This window comes from Pongo abelii, chromosome X, assembly GCF_028885655.2.
Source record: "Pongo abelii isolate AG06213 chromosome X, NHGRI_mPonAbe1-v2.0_pri, whole genome shotgun sequence".
Taxonomy (NCBI): domain Eukaryota; kingdom Metazoa; phylum Chordata; class Mammalia; order Primates; family Hominidae; genus Pongo; species Pongo abelii.
Genome location: NC_072008.2, coordinates 20225583 through 20250214, shown reverse-complemented (window position 1 = coordinate 20250214; position 24632 = coordinate 20225583). Strand labels below are relative to the sequence as shown.

General features: G+C 40.7%; 1 protein-coding gene and 2 non-coding genes across 3 annotated transcripts; all 3 read left to right on the top strand.

The window, feature by feature from the left end:
* Positions 1–5746: 5746 nt before the first annotated feature.
* EIF1AX (eukaryotic translation initiation factor 1A X-linked) lies at positions 5747–23707 on the top strand. The gene is given in 7 exon segments (NM_001132335.1): positions 5747–5938; positions 9592–9675; positions 12416–12519; positions 14251–14301; positions 15991–16072; positions 17653–17744; positions 19932–23707. Coding segments are annotated over 7 exon segments (435 nt in total). The 5' UTR covers positions 5747–5922; the 3' UTR covers positions 19938–23707.
* LOC112131170 (small nucleolar RNA U2-19) lies at positions 11871–11950 on the top strand. The gene has a single exon (XR_002913308.1). It is a non-coding gene; the product is annotated as a small nucleolar RNA U2-19 (small nucleolar RNA).
* Positions 12120–12189, top strand: LOC112131169 (small nucleolar RNA U2-30). The gene has a single exon (XR_002913307.1). It is a non-coding gene; the product is annotated as a small nucleolar RNA U2-30 (small nucleolar RNA).
* Positions 23708–24632: the final 925 nt, after the last annotated feature.

Sequence of the window (24632 nt, the reverse complement as noted above, 5' to 3'; positions counted from 1 at the left end):
AGACAGCCAATTTATCAAGACAGGAGAATTGCAATAGAGAAAGAGTAATTCATGCAGAGCCAGCTGTATAGGAGACTGGAGTTTTATTATTACTCAAATCAGTCTCCCTGAGCATTCAGGAATCAGAGTTTTTTAAAGGATAATTTGGTGGGGGGGGGGGGGGGCCATGAGCCAAGAGTGCTGATTGGCCAGGTCAGAGGTGAAGTCATAGGGGACTGAAGCTGTCCTCTTGCAATGAGTCAGTTCCTAGGCTCATATTAGCCAGTTTATTGATCTGGGTGGTGCCAACTGATCCATCAAGTGCAGGGTCTGCAAAATATATCAAGCAGTGATCTTAGGCATTATGATAGCGATGTTATCCCCAGGAGCAATTTGGGGAGAGTCAGAATCTTGTAGCCTCCAGCTGCATGACTCCTAAACCATAATTTCTAATCTTTTGGCTAATTTGTTAGTCCTACAAAGGCAGTCTAGTCCCCAGGCAAGAAGGGGATTCATTTTGGGAAAGGGCTGTTATCATTTTTGTTTTAAACTGTAAACTAAATTTCTCCTAAAGTTAGTCCAGCCTACACCCAGGAATGAACAAGGACAGCTTGGAAGTTACAAACAAGATGGAGTTGGCCAGGCACGGTGGCTCACGCCTGTAATCCCAGCACTTTGGGAAGCCGAGGCGGGCGGATCACGAGGTCAGGAGATCATAGACCATCCTGGCTAACATGGTGAAACCTCGTCTCTACTAAAAACACAAAAAATTAGCCGGGCGTGGTGGCGGGCACCCGTAGTCCCAGCTACTCAGGAGGCTGAGGCAGGAAAATGGCGTGAACCCGGGAGGCGGAGCTTGCAGTGAGCCGAGATCTCACCACTGCACTCCAGCCTGGGCGACAGAGCGAGACTCCGTCTCAAAAAAAAAAAAAAAAAGAAAAGAAACAAGATGGAGTTGGAGTTGGTTAGGTCAGATCTCATTGTCTCAGTTACAATTTTGCAATGGCAGTTTCGAAAACCATGTAATTATGCAAACTGACACCACTGCAAATTTATATTTTCTAATCTCAGCTAAACCCTCAGTACCATTTGTCATTTGATCCATCTCCTATTTCTTTAACAGTTTTATTGAGATATAGTTTACATGCCATACAGTTCACCATTTAAAGTGTACAATCTAGGCCAGGCACGGTGGCTCATGCCTGTAATCCCAGCACTTTGGGAGGCTGAGGCAGGTGAATCACCCGAGGTCAGGGGTTCAAGAGCAGCCTGGCCAACATGGCGAAACCCCATCTCTACTAAAAATACAAAAATTAGCCGGGCATGGTGTCAAGAGCCTATAATCCCACCTACTCATGAGGCTGAGGCAGGAAAATCGCTTGAATCTGGGAGGCGGAGGTTGCAGTGAGCTGAGATCACACCATTGCACTCTAGCCTAGGAGACGAGTGAAACTCTGTCTCAAAAAAAAGTGTACAATTTACTGTTTTGTTTTGTTTTTATTTTTTTTGAGATAGTGTCTCACTCTTGCCCAGCGTGGAATGCAGTGGCATGATCTCAGCTCATGGGTTCCAGCGATTCTCCCGCCTCAGCCTCCCAAGTAGCTGGGACTACAGGTGCACACCACCACGCCTGGCTAATTTTTATATTTTTTAGTAGAGACGGGGTTTCACCATATTGGCCAGGCTGGTCTCAAACTCCTGACCTTGTGATCCGCCTGCCTCGGCCTCCCAAAGTGCTGGGATTACAGGCGTGAGCCACTGCACCCAGCAATTTAATGTCTTTTAGTATGGTACTTATAGAGTTGTGCAACCATTATCATAATGTAATTTTAGAACATTCTCACCATCCCAAAAAGAAACTATACCCTAGTTCAAGCCACAACTGTCTTTCGTTCGGACTATTACAGTAGCCTCCTGTGTGGTTTCCATTTCCACCCTTGCCCCCTACAGTCTGTTCTTAACACAGAAACCAAAATGATCTATTTAAAAACCTACTGAAAGGCCGGGCGCAGTGGCTCATGCCTGTAATCCCAGCCCTTTGGGAGGCCAAGGCGGGTGGATCACTTGAGGTCAGCAGTTCAAGAACAGCCTGGCCAACATGGCGAAACCCCATCTCTACTAAAAATACAAAAATTAGCCAGGCATGGTAGCGCACACCTGTAATCCCAGCTACTTAGGGAGGCTGAGGCAGGTGAATCGCTTCAACCTAGGGGGCAGAGGTTGCAGTGAGCCAAGATCGCGCCACTGCACTCCAGCCTGGAGCTGGACACTCCGGCCTGGAGCTGGAGACAGAGCGAGACTCCATCTCAAAAAAAAAAAACCTACTGAAGATTACAAGTGATCTGGCCTCCTTACTTCTCCAATCTCATCTCTTCGAATTCTTCCCTTGGCTCAGTGCATTCTAGCCACACTGACCTTCTTTCTTTTCTTCCTTCCTTCCTTCTTTCCTTTCCTTCATTTATGTCCTTCCCTCCTTCTTCCTTTCCTTCTTTCTTTCATGGGGTCTCACTCTGTTGCCCAGGCTGAAATGCAGTGGCACAATCATAGCTCATTGCATCCTCAAACTCCTGGGCTCAGGATCCTCCTGCCTCAGCCTCCCAAGTAGCTGGGACTACAGATGCGAACTACCATGCCTGGCTTTTTTTATTGTCGTGTGTTTATTATTTTAGAGATGGGTGGGGGGGGGGTGCGTCTCGCTATGTTGCCTGGGCTGGTCTCGAACTACTGGCCTCAAGCTCGATCTTCCCATCTCAGCCTCCTGAGTCACTGGGATTACAGGTGGAAGCCACTGCACCTGGCTTCTTGCTATTTCCTGAATATACCAAGCATGCTCCCACTCAGGGCCTTTGCCCTTGCTGTTCTCTCTGCCTAGAACACATTTCCCCCAGATGTCCACACGACTCATTTCCTTCCAAGTGATTAAGATGATCAGTCAAATGGGGGAACCATCCTACAGTAGAGAAATGAAGCCTGATTTTTTTTTCCTCTTTGAGGTTTTATACTGGGTAATTGACAGAAACTTTTTATTTTTAAACATTTAGAGTTCCAGACTCTTAGAGTCTAACTACTTACCATGTACTAGGCACAATTGCTAATTGAATGCATTATATCAATTTAATTCCTGCAACAACCTAATGTAAGTACTATTCTTTTTTTTTTTTTTTTTTTTTTTTTGGTTCGTTTGTTTGTTGGAGATGGAGTTTCACTCTTGTTGCCCAGGCTGGAGTGCAGTGGCGCGATCTTGGCTCACTGCAACCTCCGCCGCCTGGGTTCAAGTGATTCTCCTGCCTCAGTCTCCCAAATGGCTGGGACTATAGGCGCCTGCCACCATGCCCGGCTAGTTTTTCAATTTTTGAGTAGAGATGGGGTTTCACCATGTTGGCCAGGCTGGTCTCGAACTCCTGACCTCAGGTGATTCGCCCACTTCGGCCTCCCAAAGTGCTGGGATTATAGGTGTGAGCCACTGCGCCTGGCCGGTTAGCACTATTCCTACATCCAACTTACAGATGAGAAAACGGAGACTTGTAAAGAGATTAAAACTTGCCCAAGAAAATAGAGTAATAAGTTATTGCAGAGCTTGAATTTGAACCCAGGTCTCTCTAACTCCAAAGCTCAAGTTCATAATTATTTGACCTTGAAGCAAAATTTAAATAAATTTCATAAAAAATCCTTTCATCCTCAATTATGTAAATTGAAAAATATTGCAAATAGAGAAACCCAGAACTTTGAGTCCCCCATTATCTTTCAATTTCACTCTAAGAAGTGCATCTGTCATTGGGTTTCTCAACATCAGCTCTGCTGATGTTTTGGGCTGGATAATTGTTTGCTTGTATGGGGGAGGGGAGATTGTACTGTGCACTGTAGGATGTTTAGCCGCATCCCTGGCCTCTGCCCACTAGATGCCAGCATCCCCCCTCCTCAAGTTGTGACAACCAGAAACATTTCTGGTCGACGCTGCCAAATGTTCCCAGAAAAGAACCACTATATTAGATGATGATACTTTATTTCTGTCTTCTAAGTATGTGCAAACCCTGGTGTTTGTGGAAAGGTGATTTATTTAAAATAAGTTTACTTGGTTTAGTCAAAATAAGTTTACTTAGAAATAAATCTTGTAGAGTACGGCCCAGCATTAGCCAGCTGTATTAGTTTGCTAGGACTGTCATAACAAAGTACCACGTACTGAGTGGCTTAAACAACAGAAATTTATTTTCTCATTGTTCTGGAGACTGAAAGTCTAAAATCAAGCGTCAACAGGGTTGGCCTCTCTCCTGGGCTTATAGATGGCTACCTTCTTGTTCACGTGGTGTTCTCCCTCTATGCCTGTGGCCTAATAATATCTTCTTCTAAGGACACCAGTCAGATAAGGGTCCACACTAATGACCTCATTTCAATTTAATCACGTCTTTGAAGAACTTATGTCCAAATACAGTCACATTGAGTTACTGGGGATTAGAACGTGAACATAGGAATTTTGCGGGGGACGCAGTTCAGCCCATTAACATTGAGCTTAAGTCTTTTCTCCCCTCCCTCCCTTCCTTTCTGTGTGTATTGAACACCTATTATGTGCCAGGCATTCAGCTAAGTGGGGGTAATAGTAAGCAACAGACATGGTCTCTGCCCGGTAAGGTTTACAGTGAGGTAGCACAGACAGATTTAAAGAGTAGTAACAAGTGCCATGCAAATATTATGCTTTGGTAATGGATGCCAGGAAAGCCTTGCCCTTCCCATCAGGCTCCCAACCCGGCTGGGCGAGTGAAAGGACTGCGTTATGAGCTAACCGGCTGGGCACGGTGGCTCACGCCTGTAATCCCAGCACTTTGGGAGGCCGAGGCCGGCGCGAGTTGAGGTCACGAGTTCGAGACCAGCCTGGCCAACATGGTGAAACCCCGTCTCAACTAAAAGTACTAAAATTAGCTGGGCATGGTGGCACATGCCTGTAATCCCAGCTACTCGGGAGGCTGAGGCGGGAGAATCGCTTGAGCCCGGGAGGCGGAGGTTGCAGTGAGCCGTGATCGCGCCTCTGCACTCCAGCCTGGGCGATAGAGCGAGACTCCGTCTTAATAAAAAAAATTAAAATATTGGCCGGGCGCGGTGGCTCACGCCTGTAATCCCAGCACTTTGGGAGGCCGAGACGGGTGGATCACGTGGTCAGGAGTTCAAGACCAGCCTAGCCAAAATGCCGAAACCCCGTCTCTACTAAAAACACAAAAATCAGACGGGCGTGCTGGCACGTGCCTGTAATCCCAGCTACTCCGGAGGCTGAGGCAGGAGAATCGCCTGAACCCGGGCGGCAGAGGTTGCAGTGAGCCGAGATCGCGCCACTGCACTCCAGCCAGGGCGACTCCAGAGCAAGACTCCGTCTCAAAAAATAAAATAAAAATAAAAATATATATATTCTTTAAAAACTGAGCTAACCACGAGGTTAACCAGTCAGCCACTTGTCAAACCGGGAGACGCGCGTTTGCTACAAAGCAGCAGAGATCTGGTCTTAACCAGCAGCAAACGCCACCTCAGACCGCCCTTTTCTATGACGCAGAGGCTCTCCCCCTCCCTCCCTGACTCCGCCTTTTTCCTGCTTGCGGCCCTGCCCCTCGCGTCCTCTTCGGCTTGGGCGCACCCTCCCACAACGCGTCTTCCTCGGCTCTAACAATAGGAGTCAGTCGGCCACGCCTGCGCCATAACGCCTAGGGGGGCGGGCCCAGCCGGCGACGGGAGGCGGAGAAAAGCGACGCAAGCAGTCGCGACGCCATTTGCTGCCGCCGAGCGTGGACGCAGGCGGATCTCTGAAGAGCTCGGTCGCCAGCCTCTCCCGCGCACGCTGCCTGGCCTCCAGCACCTACTTGGTCCCGCGCGCTCCCTCGTGTCGCCCCTCGGAGCAGCAGCCGCCGCGGTCGCCGCTACCCGGAAAGAAGTCAGAGACGCCGCGAGGTCGCCGCCACCGCCATGCCCAAGAATAAAGGTAATACCGCCCGGACCCCCGGACCACGGCTCTGCTCGGCCGGGTCTCCCAGGTCCTGCCCGTAGATTGCAGGTCACCCAGGCCGCAGTGACCCTTTTTCCTTCCCTCCCTGCCTGCCCGCGACTGGGCGCCCCACACGCGACTCTGAGCTTGGGAGAGGAGCTGGGAAGTTAACTCCTGTTGCCCAGTTTGGTCACACTGGGGTGGAGCCGGCGCCATTTTTGTAGGGCCTCCTGCGGGAGAATGTGGGCTTTTGCTCCTGATTCGCGCCAGACTGACCGCTGCTCGGTGGGGACGTTGGCGGGAACCTTCCCCGGGGCGGCCTAGGCTTAGTAGATAGGCCCATTTGGCTTTCCCGGGCATGAGGGGTTAATCCCTGGAAGCCGTTCTGAACTTTTTTTAAAAGAGTGCTGTCTGCATTCGTGAGCACCAGGTACTCCTGCATGGGTTTCTTTATGGACAGTTTAGTATTGTTGAGGCTACTCGCTGTCCCTTGTGAACAGTGGGTGAAACCTTGATGCATTTCTAAAGCTCACCTCTAGAGATTTACTCTCTCCATCCCTTTACAGGATATAGCTTATGTTTGTTTGCTGAAGACTTATTCCATATTTAGCCAAATTTTCTACTTTTGCTTCAGATGATGCATATGTTGTGAGAATAAAGACCTAATTTAAGTTTCTTCCATTCTGAGGCTAAGCGTTCACAAATGATCAGACTTGAGGATAACTTTATTTGGGATTTCCAAAACGGAAGGCCTAATCTTAAAAAAAAAAAGCAGAACACTCCTAAAGAAATTACTTTTATAGATTTACAGTGTTCCTGTCATTTTTAATAGCCTTATAACTTGAAGAAAATTGTGCAAGTAAATATAGGGAAAATACTGTATTTTCCTACAGGAGAGGAGCATACTTCATAGTCCGTAAGTAGTCTCCTTTGATTATTCATTCTAAAGGAAACCCTCCCCTGACACAGGCCTACTTCTGCTCTCTTTTCTACTTGACGGCTGGCTCCAGGGATTCTACCACATTTCCTCTTTGTAGCTGTCACTTATTACTTTATCCCTTAGGGTACTTGGTCGAGGTGTTCTGTGCACAAGTTGGTGCAGTCACTGCTTGTTATTTTGGAAAAGATGGAGTTATAAACAAAAAAATTTTAAAGTCTTACGGTTTTCTTCTCTATAATACTTTATTCTCTCTGAGGTGGTAAGGGGATCACTTCCATCTTATTCTCACCTTTATTTCTAGTAATAAGATTTCCAATTCTTCCACCAGGCTGTAAGCTCTAAAAGGCAGGAATAGTATCTGCCTTCATCTCATTGAATTGCTAGCACTTGACACTTAGTAGATGCTCGATAAATATTTGTTGGTTTAAGTCGCCTACCTCCTGTCGACTCCACCCTTAGGTGAATAATAGGTTCTGCTTTGGTTCCAAGGGGATAGGACTTCTACACTAAATCACTTCTGGTTCCCTAGCCTCATGTCTTAAGAAAGAGCCTCTCTGGGAATTTCTCCAAAACAACTCTGGTTTAAAGAATGTTGATGTCACTTTAATTGTTGTACACTCAGACCTAGTCTCATTCATTCAACAGAGAGTTTAAACAACATCCCATTACATGGCAATAAAATACAAAGGGGAATGATCAGGGTATGGTTAATTCTGGTAAGTTGACAAGTAATGAATCTTTTCTTCAATAACATTTGAGGCATACAAAAAATATAGCTAACGTAATGGACCTGGGAACCCATTACTCTGAATTTAAGAATTACAACGCAGATTGTGGTAAAGCCCTAATCACCTTTTACTCTCTTTTTGGAGGTAATCACCAGGCTGAGTTTGGTGTTTATCATTCCTGTACTGTCTGAAACCAATCAGTTCTTAGTTATCTTACTTAGAGGAATGGTACTTTTCATGACCCCTGAATTTTATGAGATGGGATTTACTAATGTAGAAATAAAGTCGTTTATTGTTGTTTTTCTTCATTGGAAAATCCAGAAGCCCTGTGAATATAAGCTGTGGTTACACAAGTAAGGGTAAAATTTGCCACATACTGTGTGTTAAGTGACTTTTGCTTTGGATTGATTGACATCAGCTTATTCTAGAAATTCTTAGAAACCCATCCTCGAATCCGGAAAAGGGGTATCATTTGGCCCACTCATAAGCATTTAGGGTATAGTGCTCCCACACTTTGAAGAAGTTACTGCCTATGATTTTTAACTCACCACTCTGTTAGGAATATATGGACTATTCTTGACAGATTCATTTGAAGAATTAGTGAACTCAGGTATATAACTCAATAAACAGAGCAGGTATGATCTTGCCCTAAAGGAGCTTGCACTCTGTTTTGCAGATCTGGCATGATTAATGGCTTGATACTTTTCTCTTTCTAGGAAATTAGTTTCAGTGTTCCCTAAGAATGCCTCAGATACTGAATTCTAAGGACTCTGGGTGGGTCAGGAAATTGTAGAGGCCCCCCTAAAATAGCACAGAGCAATGTGAGACTGCCCCAGGAGACAGTAAGTGGACTTGATTCAAGAAGTTAGATGTCTGTCTTTGCAGTGATCAGGTGCACATTCATGATTCTATTTGGGTTATGAACTTTTTGCTGCTTCCAAGCTCTTCCCATGAGTCTCTTAGTGTCAGTAGCACTTACAGCCTTTTTCCTGCCTTTTGGAAATGGCTGCCAATGTGGTTTCCTTCCTGGAATGGGCGCAAAATGCTGTGGAGAGGTAAGCTAATGTGGGGGCTAGGGGCAAAAAAACACTGTGACTTTGGTCACCCCAGCTTACTGACTGTAATCAGTGAACTGATTTACTCACTGAAGCCAAGCGACTTACTTAACTTCTCTGAGCTTCAGGGAACTCATGGGTTAACTGGGAATAAATGAATGTTATGACCTCATGGGGTGATTGTGACAAGTAAATGGGCAGAATTATTGCATAGTGGTTAAGAGCGTGGTTACTGGGGTCATATAATAGAAACAGGGATGTTGAGTAGGGACCAGCATTATAAAAGAAAGTAAATTGGGTGCCAAACAGATATTTTTTATTTTTTAAGAGACAGTGTCTCACTATGTTGCCCAGGCTAGCCTGGAACCTCCTGGGCTTGCTCAAGTGATCCTCCCACCTGAGCCTCCTGAGTAGCTGAGACCCTAGGCGCACACCACTGCACCCAGTGAGATTTCAGTATTTATAGTACTCTGCTACCAAAAGTTTGAAAACCACAGTTCTCTGTCCAGACACTGTCTTCACTTAATTTTGAAAGTATCGGGTTCCTTGCATAGGGCCTGGCTTTAGAAGACACCCAAGATTTCCGCTTAGAAGAATATGTATAGAATTGCATTTTTATTTCAAAAAGATGGATGCTAAAGTGAAATGTTTTTCTATATTTTTTAATATAATATTTGCTATTTATGTGTATTTTATGTCAGAAAAATCCCCAAAGGAAATTCCAAGAAGGGTAGGGAGGTGATAATGCATTAATGTTGGGATTGGAGATTGTAAATTTAATATGATTGAGTAGCTAAAATAGATGAATTTTTTAATTTAAGTGATCTTTTAAAAAATGGTTTTATAAGCCTTAATTTCATTTTATTTCATACTGTTTTACAGATTATTAATGTCATTTACCTCCTTTTCTTTTTTTTAAACCATCAGGTAAAGGAGGTAAAAATAGACGCAGAGGTAAGAATGAGAATGAATCTGAAAAAAGAGAACTGGTATTCAAAGAGGATGGTCAGGGTAAGTGTTTTCATAAATTATGCTTTTTAAAATAACATCCTTTCTTTTTTAGCTGGGGACTTTATTTTTTTGAGACAGGGTCTTGCCCGTTGCCCAGGGTGAGGTGCGGTGGCACGATTACAGCCCACTGCAGCCATGACCTCCTGGGCTGAAGCAGTCCTTCCACTTCGGTCTCCTGAGTATTTGGGACTACAGGCATACACCACCACGTCTGGCTAATTTTAAAAAATTTTTTAGGCTGGGCGCAGTGGCTCACGTCTGTAATCCCAGCACTTTGGGAGGCCAAGGCGGGCGGATCACGAAGTCAGGAGTTCGAGACCAGCCTGACCAACATGAGGAAACCCCATCTCTATTAAAATTACAAAAATTAGCTGGGCGTGGTGGCACGTGCCTGTAATCCCAGCTACTCAGGAGGCTGAGGCAGGAGAATTGTTTGAACCTGGGAGGCGGAGGTTGCAGTGAGCCGAGATCGCACCACTGCACTCCAGTCTGGGTGACAGAGGGAGACTCCGTCTCAAAAAAAAAAAAAAATGTTTAGAGATGAGGTCTTCATATGTTGCCCAGGCTGTTCTCGAACTCCTGGGCTCAAGTGATTCTCCCACCATGACCTCCCAAAGTACTGGGAACTAAGAATGTGTCTATAGTTCAGAGGGAATTGAGCCGCAAAAGCTATGGTTGACAGTTCTATGATTTAGTTGGCAGTTCTATGATTTAGTTGGCAGTTCTATGATTAGCATTTCTGATAGTGAATGGTACACATAATATGTTGAGTAGACCATGGACATTTGAAGGATGAGCCTGAGGCCCTTATAGACCTCTCCATTCTCCAGTGCCATTAGCATATAACTTCATAAACTACAATAAAATGAAACTGAACAGTTAACTGATTTTATTAGACTGAAGAATATTGTAAGTGCCAGACGAAGATACATAGCACTAGTCAAATAAATCCTAACTGGATTGTTTGCCCTTTCCTGTTACTTTTGTTTCGAGTCATTTCGAACCTACAGAAAGTTGCAGTATTAGTGCAACAAACTCCCTTAAATCCTTCATCTGTACACACACATATAAAGAAATATATATGTAGGATTTCTTTTTTCTATTTTTTTGTTTTTTTTTTTTTTTGAGATGGAGTCTCGCTCTGTCACCCAGGCTGGAGTGCAGTGGCGCGTGATCTCGGCTCACTACAAGCTACACCTCCCGGGTTCACGCCATTCTCCTGCCTCAGCCTCCCAAGTAGCTGGGACTACAGGCGCCCGCCACCATGCCTGGCTATTTTTTTTGTATTTTTAGTAGAGACGGGGTTTCACTGTGTCACCCAGGATGGGTCTCGATCTCCTAACCTCATGATCCACCCGTCTTGGCCTCCGAAAGTGCTGGGATTACAGGCGTGAGCCACCACACCCAACCCCATATGTAGGATTTCTTGAGGACCATTTGAAATTTAGAGACATCATGTTACTTTTCCCTTACTTGATCATGTATCTCCTAAGTGCAAGTATATTTGCTTATATAACTAGAAGAGAATTATCACACTCAGGTAATTTGACATTGATATAATATCTAGCATATACTCCAAATTCATATTTCCTCAGGTATTCCAATAATTTCCAGTACTTTAGCTTTTAATAGAACTTTGGGTGGATTTATTATGCCATACATATAAACCAGTAAACATGAGATACGTTTTCTGGCTAAAAGTCCTTTTGTTTCTTAGCCTTGGTCATCCTTGCCTCTAAAATAGCAGCTGACTTGACTTGGGCAGGCGCTGCTTTATTATTACTTTTTCCCTCACTTCGGAAGAAAGGCTGCCTTTGAGTTGACCAACCATGTTGAGGTGGTAGGTGGGTGCTAGACTCACTGTAGTCTGAGTAATTGACTTCCACGAGGCAACCCCACTGTTGAGCCTTTCAAAATGAAGTCTCGGTATATTTACAAATTAATGGACATCCTCTCTGGGGATTAGTCATATTCTAATTCAACAAAGACATTGTTTGAAGTTTGTTTTTGTTTGCTAAATGAACTAAAAATTATATGAGATTTGCACCTAAAGGTACTGAAGTAAAGGAGAGCCAGAAGTGGGGTAGTCAATCTACTTATTCAGAATGAGTCGATAATTAAAACATGTCTAATAGCAGAGACAGTATGTTATAGAAATGGCATTACATTCTCTGAGATCTGCTTTTACTGAAGTGGATCAATGATGAAACTAGCCAAATCTGAGCATCAGAAGGCTTTCCAGTCTACCTGATGCATGATCTCTACAGTTCTGAGAAGCAAAACTATAAAACAATGTAAAACAATAAGGGCATATGTCTGGTGTGTGTGTGGGGTGTATGTGTGTGTGTGTGCACCCACTTGTTTATAAAGGTAACAGTTGTAGGAATGAATGAGATTGGGGGTCAGGGGTGCGTATGTATGTCTATGAAAGCCTAATCATTTCTGGGCAGTGATGTAAAGGTTTTACGACTGACCTTTGTAACTGTGAAGGTTTCTACACTTGACCTGAGCTCAGAAAAAAAAAAAAGAAAGAAAGAAATGGCATCATAGAGTCTTGGTTCTAGCTCTTCCATTAACTAACTTGATGTTTATCACTCCCTTATGTTTGTTTATATTTTTACTATATGTATTTTTTCCCAACTGGTGCAACTTTATTCTCTTGACAGTTTTATGTGGACTTTAAGTTGCTCTTATCAAAAGTTGAACAATATTCCATACCCTTTTCCTTTCTCCCCGCTAGAGTATGCTCAGGTAATCAAAATGTTGGGAAATGGACGGCTAGAAGCAATGTGTTTCGATGGTGTAAAGAGGTTATGTCACATCAGAGGAAAATTGAGAAAAAAGGTAGGTGTGATTTGTTTTACTTTAATATAAAATTGGTTAAGGGGGAAAATCCTTCTTCAGTTTTTAACTGTCCATGGACTTCATTTTTGGAAATTCCCAAAAGACTTACCTAGGTAAACAGTGATTTACCTATAAGTAAAATAACAAGGTCTGTAATGGTAATTTTATACAGGTTCTAATGTTAAAGAAGCATTTGTATCACTTATATTGTATTCCTGCCCAAAAAGTCCAAATTGAGAGACATTCTGCAAAAACAAACGGCCCAGCTTTTTTTTTCCTTGTCTTTTTTTTTTGATACAGGGTCTCTTATCACCCAGCCTGTAGTGTAGTGGCATGATCTGGGCTCACTGTAGCCTCACCCTCATTGGTTCAAGTGATCCTCCCACTTCAGCCTCCCGTGTAGCAGGGACTACAGGCCTGTGCCACCATGCCTGGCTAATTTCTGTATTTTTTGTAGAGATGGGGTTTCTTCATGTTGCTTAGGCTGGTTTTGAACTCCTGAGCTCAAGCAATCAGCCCACCTTGGCCTCCCAACATGTTGGGATTATAGGCATGAGCCACTGTACCCAGCCAGATGGCCCAGCTCTTAATGAAATGTTAATGTCATGAAAGTTTAAAAAAAAAAAAAAAGGTGGGGTACTATTCTAGTTGCAAGGAGACTTAAAGAGACCTGACAGTTAAATGTAGTAGGTCGCCCTTGTTTGGATTCTGATTTAGGAATTGGACATACAGCTGTAAAGTGTACATTAAGAAAATTTGAATATGAGTTATATTACATAAGCATTGTATTAATGTTGCATCTCCTGAATGTCATCGTGAATGGACTGCCTTGGAAAGTAATGATTAATTCACCATCACAGTAGTTATTCAGGCAGATTTATTAATCAGGTTGACTAAAAGTCCCAACTCTGATTTTGTATTTTTTTTTTAATTTGGTATGTTAATCCTTCTATTCCCAAACTAAAATCTTTTTTTCTTTTTCTTTCTTTCTTTCTTTTTTTTTTTTTTGAGACAGAGTCTCACTCTGTCATCCAGGCTGGAGTGCAGTGGCACAATCTTGGCTCAGTGCACCCTCTGCCTCCCAGGTTCAAGTGTTTCTCCAGCCTCAGCCTCCTGAGTAGCTGGGATTATAGGCATGCGCCACCACGCCTGGCTAATTTTTCTATTTTTAGTAAAGACAAGGTTTTACCATTTTGGCCAGGCTGGTCTTGAACTCCTGACCTCAAGTGATCTGCCAGCCTCGGCCTCCCAAAGTGCTGGGATTATAGGCGTGAGCCACAATGCCAGCCCAAACTAAAATCTCTTTATTTCTTTTTTTTTTTTTCTTTTAAAGAATTTTATTTGTTTTTTTGAGACAGAGTCTCACTCTGTTGCCCAGGCTGGAGTGCAGTGGCACAGTCTCAGCTCTCTGCAACCTCCGTCTCCCGGGTTCAAGTGATTCTCCAGCCCCAGCCTCCCGAATAGCTGGGATTACAAGGGCGTGCCACCACGCCCAGCTAATTTTTGTATTTTTTAGTAGACACGGGTTTTTGCCATGTTGGCCAGGATGGTCTCGAACTCCTGACCTCAGGTGATCCACCCACCTTGGCCTCCCAGAGTGCTGGGATTACAGGCATGAGCCACCGCTCCCAGCCTAAAATCTCTTAATTTCTAAACTAATTGATTGTTACTCTGGAATTTCTTGATTCTTTGTTATTTTAAATATGACGGGCAGTGACTTTTCTTTTGTAGGTTTGGATAAATACCTCGGACATTATATTGGTTGGTCTCCGAGACTACCAGGTAAAAATTACATGTAAATTTTTCCTATTTTACTGGCTTGAATTCGATGAGCCATTTCTTAAGAGCCAGTTGTGTTTTAGGCATTGTGCTATGTATCCCAGGGATTATGTTTAAATCAAAATCTCGGAGCCATTATTCTAGGGGATACAGCTGAATGAGTTAAGTGCCCATCCCACAAAAGGCTCATAGCCTGGTAGTGGAGAGAGTTAAGCACACAAGTAATTATAATACACATCACGACATAGGTATGTGCTATAAATCTAAAGGAGCACTTGGGAAAGAAAGAAAGTGGTGGTTGCCTTTCATGATCGTAACCCTTGACTCTGTAGACTCATTGTGGGTCTGTGAGATCCATTTGACATCCACCTATTGGAAATCATCCCTGTATGATACTATCTCTATTAGTATAGCCTTGATCATACTTTGATTTAAAAAAAAAAATCCAGAATAAATAATTTAAATCTTCACTTTAAACCATTATTTCTCAGCTGTGGGCAGTTTTGCCCTCCAAGGGACACTGGCAGTGTCTGGAGACTTTTCTGGTTGTCACAACTGGGGGATGGGTGCAATGCTGCTAGCATGTAGTAGATAGAGGCTGGGGTGGGCACAGGACAGCATCCCATAACAGAGAATGGTCCACCTCACAATAATCCATAGCGCTGAGGTGAGAAAGCTTGCTTTAAATTCATACCATTTTAATGTCCATTTTTTTCTTATGATCTAACAATAACCTCAGAAATAGGAAGAATAAGTAATTTCCTGTTCGATAGATAAGGACACCAAGGGTCCGAAATGAGTAACATTTTGACTGTAAAGTGACAGCCAGGACCAACTTCTGATTCGAAATTTTTCGTGATCCTGCCGTGCCCCTCCTACTTACAGGGTGGTCTATGGCTCAATAGCATCTTCTGGAAGCTTGTTAGAAATACAGGTTCTTTGACTCTTCAGTCGGAACATGCACTTTAATAAGATCTCCATAGGCTTCTATACACTTTACATTTTAAGAAGTACTGGTCTGAATCACACTGTCCTTGAAGTTGAAGCAATCAATTTTCTCCCTTAACTGAGTTAAATTCTTTTCAAATAGGGAAGTAGAAACATTCTAAGGCGGTATTTCTCAATGGGACTTTTGCATCAGAAATACCTAAAGAACTTCTCACAATACTAATTCTTGGGCTTCTCTTCACATCTACTAATCTATCTTCAGAAGATAGAAAAGCTCCACAGGAGATTGTGATTGATACCTAGGCAAAGAAGCACAGATAATACAGAAAGGTATAATTTCCTTAGGTCATTATACCAGTCTCAGTTCAGTCTCAGTTTTGGAATTGCAATGTTTGATCACCCTGCAAATTATTGTCCCAGGGAACTTTTGTACTTCAAAAGACTTCTGATCAAAGGGTAATATTAAATAATCTAACATATGGGGTATGCACAGTTCTGCTCTTATTAAAGTGAGATCTTTAAATATATTTCCCAAGCTTGTTATTCAGGCATATACATAAGCTTCCTCTTGGGTTAAACCCAAGGATCTTTTTCAGAGGGTATGAGAAAGCTTTAAAATTTAAAAGGAGAAAGATTTATAGTAAAACGGTGAGATTTGATTGTTTATTCAATATGAGAATTTATGAAATAACTGATAATATTTCGTCATGATCAGTTTTTTAAAGTTATTTGTCTCTATTTAAGGATAACAAAGCTGATGTAATTTTAAAATACAATGCAGACGAAGCTAGAAGTCTGAAGGCATATGGCGAGCTTCCAGAGCATGGTAATGTCTGAGTTACTATATTAACTTGTCATGTGGTATTTAGGTTATCTGTTGTTTAGGTGAAGGAACTGTGGATTTTGCTTATTTACTTTAGTGCTTACATTTTTAGTTTTAAGTATGCCTGCCTATGCTTCATAATACTAGATACTATAAGAAAGAAATTACTGGAATTCTGTTCCTAATAAATATGGTGAGGAGTTATATTCTATAAGCTTTGGACTTCCACATAATGCTAACTAAAGGAATAATTTTGTTATAGTATCTATTAAAATTCCTTCCTTGAGAGACTGTCAGCGCGCATGTGGGTTAAACACGAAGTGCAAGTCAGCTGGGCATGGTGGCACACGCCTGTAGTCTCAGCTACTTGGGAGGCCAAGACGGGAGGATTGCTTGAGTCTAAGAGTTCAAGGATGCAGTGACCTATGATCATGCCACTATACTCGAGCCTGAGTGACAAAGTGAGACCTTGTCTCAAAAAAAATTTTAAAAAAACCAACAAAAACCGTGAAGCAAGGGCAAGTAATTAGGTACCGTTACTGATTTTGTTTGTTTGTTTTGAAATGGAGTCTCACTCTTTTTCCCAGGCTGGAGCACAGTGGTGCAGTCTTGGCTCACTGCAACCTCTGCCTCCCGGGTTCAAGTGATTCGCAGCCTCCAAAGCAGCTGAGATTACAGGCATGCACCACCATGCCCGGCTAATTTTGTATTTTTAGTAGAGACAGAGTTTCACCATGTTGGTCAGGCTAGTCTCAAACTCCTGACCTCAGATGATCCACCCACCTCTGCCTACCAAAGTGCTGGGATTTCAGGCGTGAACCACCATGCCCGGCCTCATTACTGATTTTTGTTAAAAAGTTATATTTCCATTTTATCGTTATATAATAGTATCCCATAGGATTTTTTAAAAGCAGCATTTCTTGGTTTTCACCCTTCCAAATACAAAAGTAACGAATTCTTAACGCAGAAAACCTAAAAATAAGTCCCTTATAACCTCATCAAAGGGGAAATGTACTTGACATACTATTTTGTAGGCCTGCATTTTCACTTCGCAGTTACTATTTTTGGCTCTGTTGTATCTTACTAAGAAAAAACATAATTTTATTATATTTTACTTAAGCTTGAAAGTCCTGCTGAAATTAGTGAGCATTTCTAATCTAAGAAATGTTAATGTATATAGGAATAGGACTAGCGCTTCCTGATTCATTTTCATTGCTTAGGGGTAATCATGATTTGACCAGATCTTTCTGATTGATGAGTCTATCTGATGATTAGTGAACCAGCTATTCTTAAGGCAATATGTTGTTACCATATTTCCTTCTATGTTGAGAAGTATACCTGGAAGTTATAATAGCTTCAGAATTAGTGTAATTAGGGCCTTCCTTACTAAAAATACCTTTGCAAACAAAAGAAAATGGTAACACAAATACTCCCATCTTGACATAGCAGTGACACTGCAGGAATTTTGTTTCATAAAATATTCTTTATAGTAATTGTCTTATATAAAAGGAATGCTTTTCTTATGATGAAACTTTGATTAAATTACAGTGCTGACTTATGAGTATTTCTTACTGTGTCCTTAGCTAAAATCAATGAAACTGATACATTTGGTCCTGGAGATGATGATGAAATTCAGTTTGATGACATTGGAGATGATGATGAAGATATTGATGACGTGAGTAGATGTACCTGTGTTTTCCAATTTTTGTTATTATCCATGGAGAAACCAACTTTCCCCTAACATCCATTAATTTTAAGAACATGGGACACTTAAATAAGGGTATATTTTGAGAATTGTCTGAATTAAATAGTATTATTTAGAAGACACCTAGTCAAACTGTTTATATTTTGAGAATTCTTTTTTTTTTTTTTTTTTGTGGTGGAGTTTCGTTCTGTCACCCAGGCTGGAGTGCAGTGGTACAATCTCAGCTCACTGCAATCTCTGCCTCCTGGGTTCAAGCGATTCTCCTGCCTCAGCCTCCCGAATAGCTGGGACTACAGGCGCGTGCCACCACGCCTGGCTAATTTTTGTATTTTTAGTAGAGACGAGGTTTCACCACGTTGGCCAGGCTGGTCTCGAACTCCTGACCTCAGGTGATCTGCCCTCCGCGGCCTCCCAAAGTGCTGAGGTTACAGGCGTGAGCCACCATGCCCGGCCCTATTTTGAGAATTCTTATAACCCTCTTCAATTTCTCTTCCTGAAAAGGTCAGTGTTTGCATTGGCAATATTAACGCCAGCCACTCTAATCATAACTTGTTTAATTAAGAGTCTCTGAAGAGATAGCCATTAAGAAATTTAGTGGACAGTTGAAAAATAGATCTTATCAAAGGAACATGCCTTTTTAATTGAAATATTAGTGTGTTGAAAGAATCTTGTTTGAACCAGCTTGATATGAAGCACTGGAATTACAACATACACTGAAAGCCTTGTCAAAATGGAAGCCTATTGCCAATTATGGTATTTTTAGCTGTTGGGTGTGCACTGTTGGCAAACTCTTGGTTTGCAGTTGGTATGTTTATTTTGAGGAAAATGGATTGTCTTTCCTAATAATAAAGTAGTAATGCCCATAAGTGTAAATGCTTTACTGCACTTCTGCTGTTACTGTAATTGAATGAAATTCAAACTTAATATTTTGGCAGTATAAATTTATTTAGCGATTGGGGTGTTACTCTTAAATCTGTTTTGGGCTCTTCTTTTCAAACCTCTTTTAACTAAAATGTAGTTCAGAAACCACCTGTGTATTTCAACCCAAAAACAATAATAAGTCAGATATGGTGATATGCACCCATAGTCCCAGCTACTCAGGAGACTGACGGGAGGATCACCAGAGCCCAGGAGTTCAAGACCAGCCTGGGTAACATAGCCAGACTTTGTCTCTAAATAAATAACATAATAACGTTAAATTTGATGCAAAGATGGAATTTCGGAATATCTAGAGCAGTTGTTCCTGACCAAGAATACTCAACACTGTGAGTTAAATTACTAATATTATAGACATTTTAACACGTACACAAAAATAGGAAGTGAGAAACATATTGTTCTGTTATTTTCTTAATTTTGGAGACCCTGAGCCAAGAGGAGTCTTGTGACTAAACTATTACTGATATTTTGACAATAGAATTAACAATTCTATTCTTTGGTAAGAGCTTGCAGCTGACATGTGGATTAAGTGCCAACCCAAACATTTTGACATCTGAGCAGGGGTAGAAGGCCTCTTAAAAAAAAAAAAAAATTAAGGAACCTAACCAGAGAACATTCATGGATATGAAGCCACATGCACCAAGATAATGGGTTGAGAATCTAGGCATGGTCAAGATTTTCTGAGTAAAAATTTCCAGATCTGGGCCAACGCCTCCTCAGAACTGGACCCAGCTGGCTGGCTGGAAAAGGGATGGGAAAGACAGTGATTATTAAAGGAGTTCTCTTGAACATTTTGTAAAAGTTGGCTCTGTCACCTGAGAACTCTACTCTTTGACATTTCTCCAGGTGTTTTATAGATGTTTTAACTATAACCAGATTGACTCAGGAGAATTAGGTCAGTATCACGCTGGTCCTGTTCTTGAAGGGATCATATCATGCTTCCTGTGTCTGCTCCCATCCACGAGATACAAAAATCTCAAATTACAAGCATTAAAGGAAGGAGACAGTAAACTTTATTAAGAATATTTTGCATAACATGTAACATTACAAAGGAGATCATAACGATTTACTTATAGCAGGCCAGAATTATAGGAATTTCTTCTTCAAACTGGATTTGTTTCTCAATAGCCTAAAGAGATGAAAGTCTCCCTTATATATGGAGTAGACTGTTGGAATATAAGAATTCTTTTTCCCTTCATCTCATGTTCTTTTCCCTTCCAGATCTAAATTGAACTCAACATTTTACATTCCATCTTTTCTGAAGATTGTCCTACAATTTGGATTTTGACCATGACAAAGAAGATTAAAATTTCATTAGCATGAATGCAATTTGTTAAAGCAGACTGATTTGTTTCTAAGATATTTTTGGTTTTTTTAAAACTGATAATAATGCTGAATTATATTAAGTGAGATGTTAAGCCCACTTTGTTCTTTTAATGTAATGGAGCTTATGGGTAGAAGACCATGTCTACTAATTACAGAAAAAAAAAAAAAATGCATTGCTGCTTTTCCTACCACTTCCAGTAAGAAAATGGGTGTTTTGAAGAAATAATTTGCCTTGTCCTCACGGAATCTGATTAAGCCCTGGCCTCTTGATTGTATAGAGTCATTGTGTATATTCCAGTTACCTAGATATTCCCTTGAGATTTTGATACAATTTGAGGGAGGCAGAAATCTGCATTTGAAGAAAAAAAATAAGTCTGTTTGTCATATTTAAGTAGCCTGTGGCTATTTTTATACTGATTTTGATATCATGTGTTCTTTTCATAGTCGTATTTTGCCACCGTAAAAATTAAAAAAAAAAAAAGATTTCCAAAATGCAGTTTTCAGAACCTGGGTTTTAATAGCAGTATTGAATTTGTAAGCTTAGTAGTTGCAGAAGTTGAACACTAGGTGGCACTCAGTTATCTTAACAGGGGAAGTACGGATATAATTGTTGACTTTTCTTTTACTATGTGTAAGAAATACCCCAAACATTAAAAGATTGTTTTGATCATATGCATGTATGTAGAATATTTTTGCAGAGCAGAAAGATTACGTTAGAAGTGTGATTTTTATTTTCTGAAGTCATATACATGTAAGCTACAATTTTGAGTGCTTTATAAACACTTAAGATATATATAAATTTTAATTACATAGCAACTTGTAAAAAATAAAATACTTGTTGAAAAGCCTTTTTCAACATATCCCTAAGCTAAGGGAAGAGGAAGGAATAACAACTCAATGAAAAGATGGTCTCCAATCTCTGAATGAAAAAGCTACAGCTGAGAAATAAAATAAAATGTCATGCTGCAGAATATGTTATACCCTTATTTTGTGTTAAGGATATATTTTATTATGTGAATGGTTTTGGTTTTGTTTTTTGTTTTTGTTTTTTGCTTGTATTGGGAATTAGCTTTACTGGTAACTTCCTTATTTAGTTTTTAGTGGTCAACTCTAATAAACTGAAACTAGGGCTGAGCTAGTTAGCCCTCACTAGTCAAACTGAAATTGTATGCAACATTAAAAGAAGAGATCCATCATGTAGCTTGTGACACTTTTATTAGTCACCGGGGAACTTTTCAGTGATGAAAATACACAGGGTAATAAACCTTCACATGGCTTCAAAAGGAAAACAAGCAAATCTTCTCTAATCTACTCTTACTATAATTTCCTAAGTGTACACCAAACTCTGGATTTAAAAATCTGAGGTACTATAGAACATTAAGTTGAAGAATGGAAATTAAGAGTACATATTCATGGTTTATATTTCTTATTCTGTGGAGTTCCTGAACACATCTAGGTGGAATGCATCTGAGACTAAGGGCTGGTTTTTAATCCTCATAAGAAACCAGCCTTGAAGAATTAACAATTCTCTTCATTGGTGTTCTAAACCTCCTAAGATATTTAGGCTCTGTACATAAAAGTGTTTTTGCTAAATTTAAAGTATATATAGATCCTTTCATATTATTTTACTAAGAATGTTTGAACTTGGCATATTTGATATAGTTCCTGGTAGGAATAGCACAGCTCAAACATTAGTTTTTCTGCTTACCTCCTCTAACACATGTGGTTTGTCTGGAGAGTTTCTAAAAATTCAGCTATAACCCCAGTTCGTGTATTTGCTGGTGATTGTTCTTGCTGAGGTAGTAACAGCCCAATCTTGGGCTGTTACATCCTAGGAAATCTCAAATCATAGTGATTAAAATAGTTGGGGTAAAGTTGTAGCTTATATGCAATACTACTTGGAGGAATTCTTTTACTAATTTGTATTTAATGTGGAAATTGTATAGTTTCATTGATTTAATCATAAATAATGGAAATGGTCTTCAGGAAGTTTTATTTTTCATTTTTTTGCTTATACACTCTGATTCCTATAATACAGTGCTATAAGCTATGCACAGAAAGAAAATAAAATGTTTGAAATCCAAGAATAATGGTTCTTACTGCTAAGAGGGAGTAATAGTTATTACTAATGATTTTGATGGGGTTGCATTTTTGTTGCAATGTTTATGCCACTTGCAGTTAGAATATGAATATGTTTTATCACTAATGTGGCTAAATAACCAAACATTTGTGTAAAAAAAAAAAAAAAAAAGCCAAGATTTCATTGTTTGTTGAATATTTCTTAAGCATCTAGCCCCTAAAGAGACCGCTTCTTACCGAGCCTGTAAACTATGCATGATGGAAATTCTTGTATTTTATTTAGGAATGGCTGTTTACTCACCACATCTGTGGAATCATGGCTATAAATGTTTGCTTACAAACTCTATGTGACTTGTAATTTAACTTAATCTCATCTAATGTAAATATTAGATTATGATGTTCAGTAACATCTTTCATAGGTATAAACTGCTGTCATTGATTTCAGAGTAATTGAGTAATCAAATAGGTAAAAGCATGTTTTGAGTAAAATAGCTAGATTTATACTTTACTTGTATACAGACTTAACAACCGGTATTGACTGGATTGACAGTTAAAGTATCAGAATGAAAGCGAGGTTTTTTTAATGTTACCTGACTGTCATAAAGATGAAAATGATTTGTATTGGTATGAAATGCTTATCTTTATTCTACTTAGTAAGGGTAAGTTTTATTTATACTCTTTGGACTCTCATGAACTTTTGCACACTGCTTTGTGTTTTTGGTTTACCCTAAACTACTATCCTTTTTATCTTTGCTTTTTTTCTTCCTATTCAGAAAAGAGCAAAATGTGAAAAGACACTAGACTCTCAGGTATAGAATGAACTGAGCAATTTGGAGAATGTATTGGACTTTGTCCTCTCTTATTCCACCCTCCTAGCCCTGCAAGTTGCTAGGTACTTGTGAGGCAATGTACTGGAGAGGGGAGAGCATAGACCCTGGGGTCAAAGGGCCTTTGCCCCCACCCTTACTTGGCCCTCTACCTGCAGGTGACCACTGGCACATTCTCCTGCTTGTCTCAGCTTCAGGTTCTTCACCTCTAAGATGGTGATGATGAAAACAGTACCTGTCATGCAGAATTGTTGAGAGGATTGATAATTTAGATGTTTATACATGTAATGTACTTAGAGCGGTGTCTGCTCTTTTCACTTGATATCCAGTACTATGTAGGATAGAAGATGCATGTCTTCTATATTCTGTATTTCCCATTTCTTTTGCGTGCAGTCTTTGATTCGTACAATAGAAGGAACACGTAGAATGTATATTTGTACATTCATGTCATCACGGTATTTAAAATTGCTACCAAACTCACTTAATTCGGCATAAGACTAAGAGATGAAGTCTCTCATTTGCTTGAAGATATTTTACAAAATACCAACTGTTCTATATTTCTTTAGAAAAAGATTATAGTTATTAATATTGATACCTCTGATAATATTTTATTCTTAAATCTTCAGTGATTCCTTTTACTATAGATTCATGATAGCTAATTAGTACTAACTGATTTAGAGGTTTCCTTTCCCATCATATGGAATGATGTAAAGAAATCAGATACAAACTACTGCAATTAGAAAATAAAATATGAACAACTTTCAACAATGTATACAATTGATTCTTTTCGAACTGTTTATAACATTTTAAACTATTTATTCAAACGATTCTTTTCCAAAAATTTGCTGTTTTTAAAAATTGTGATATATAAGGAAAAGGTATACCTTGTTTTTATTTTTGTCTGTTTTTGGTTGTTTGATCTGAATGAATCCATTTAGCCATATTCCAGATACGGGGTTGCATTTTCTCAGCAAGTGAATTTGTCACAAATCTGTGCTGAAGAAGCCATTTTCTAATGGTAAGTCAGTTCAGCAGAGTGACTTCAGATTGCAAAGTCACATTCAACAGACCTTACTTTATATGATGCAGAGACCTATAGGTGAAGTAAACACTTAGACTTCTGGCCAACTTGCCCACTTTTAAAAGCCCAGTCTGTACTGCCATTCCAATCCATTGTTTTGTTCAGTTCACAACTTGATGTTGGTAGATCAGAAAGTAGGGACAAAGTCTGAGTCAAGTCCCATTGCTGATTGCTGTGCTGTCAGATACAGAATTAGTTGGACTTGGCAGATTTGATAACATTTAATACATATTTACAATTTTAAGCCTGTCTTAGGAATCTAACAATGGGATTTTTTGTTTTTTTCTTGAGACAGTCTCACTCTGTCACCCGGGCTGGAGTGCAGTGGTACAGTCTCAGCTCACTGCAGCCTCCACCTACCAGGTTCAAGCAATCCTGCCTCAGCCTCCCGAGTAACTGGGATTACAGGCTCGCACCACCACGCTCAGCTGATTTTTGTATTTTTAGTAGAGATGGGGTTTCACCATGTTGGCCAGGCTGGTCTCGAATTCCTGACCTCAAGTGATCCGCCTGCCTCAGCCTTCCAAAGTGCTGAGATTACAGGCATGGGCTACCGTGCCAGGTTGGGAATTTTCTTAGGTTATCTACCAAAGGCAAACATAGAAATAA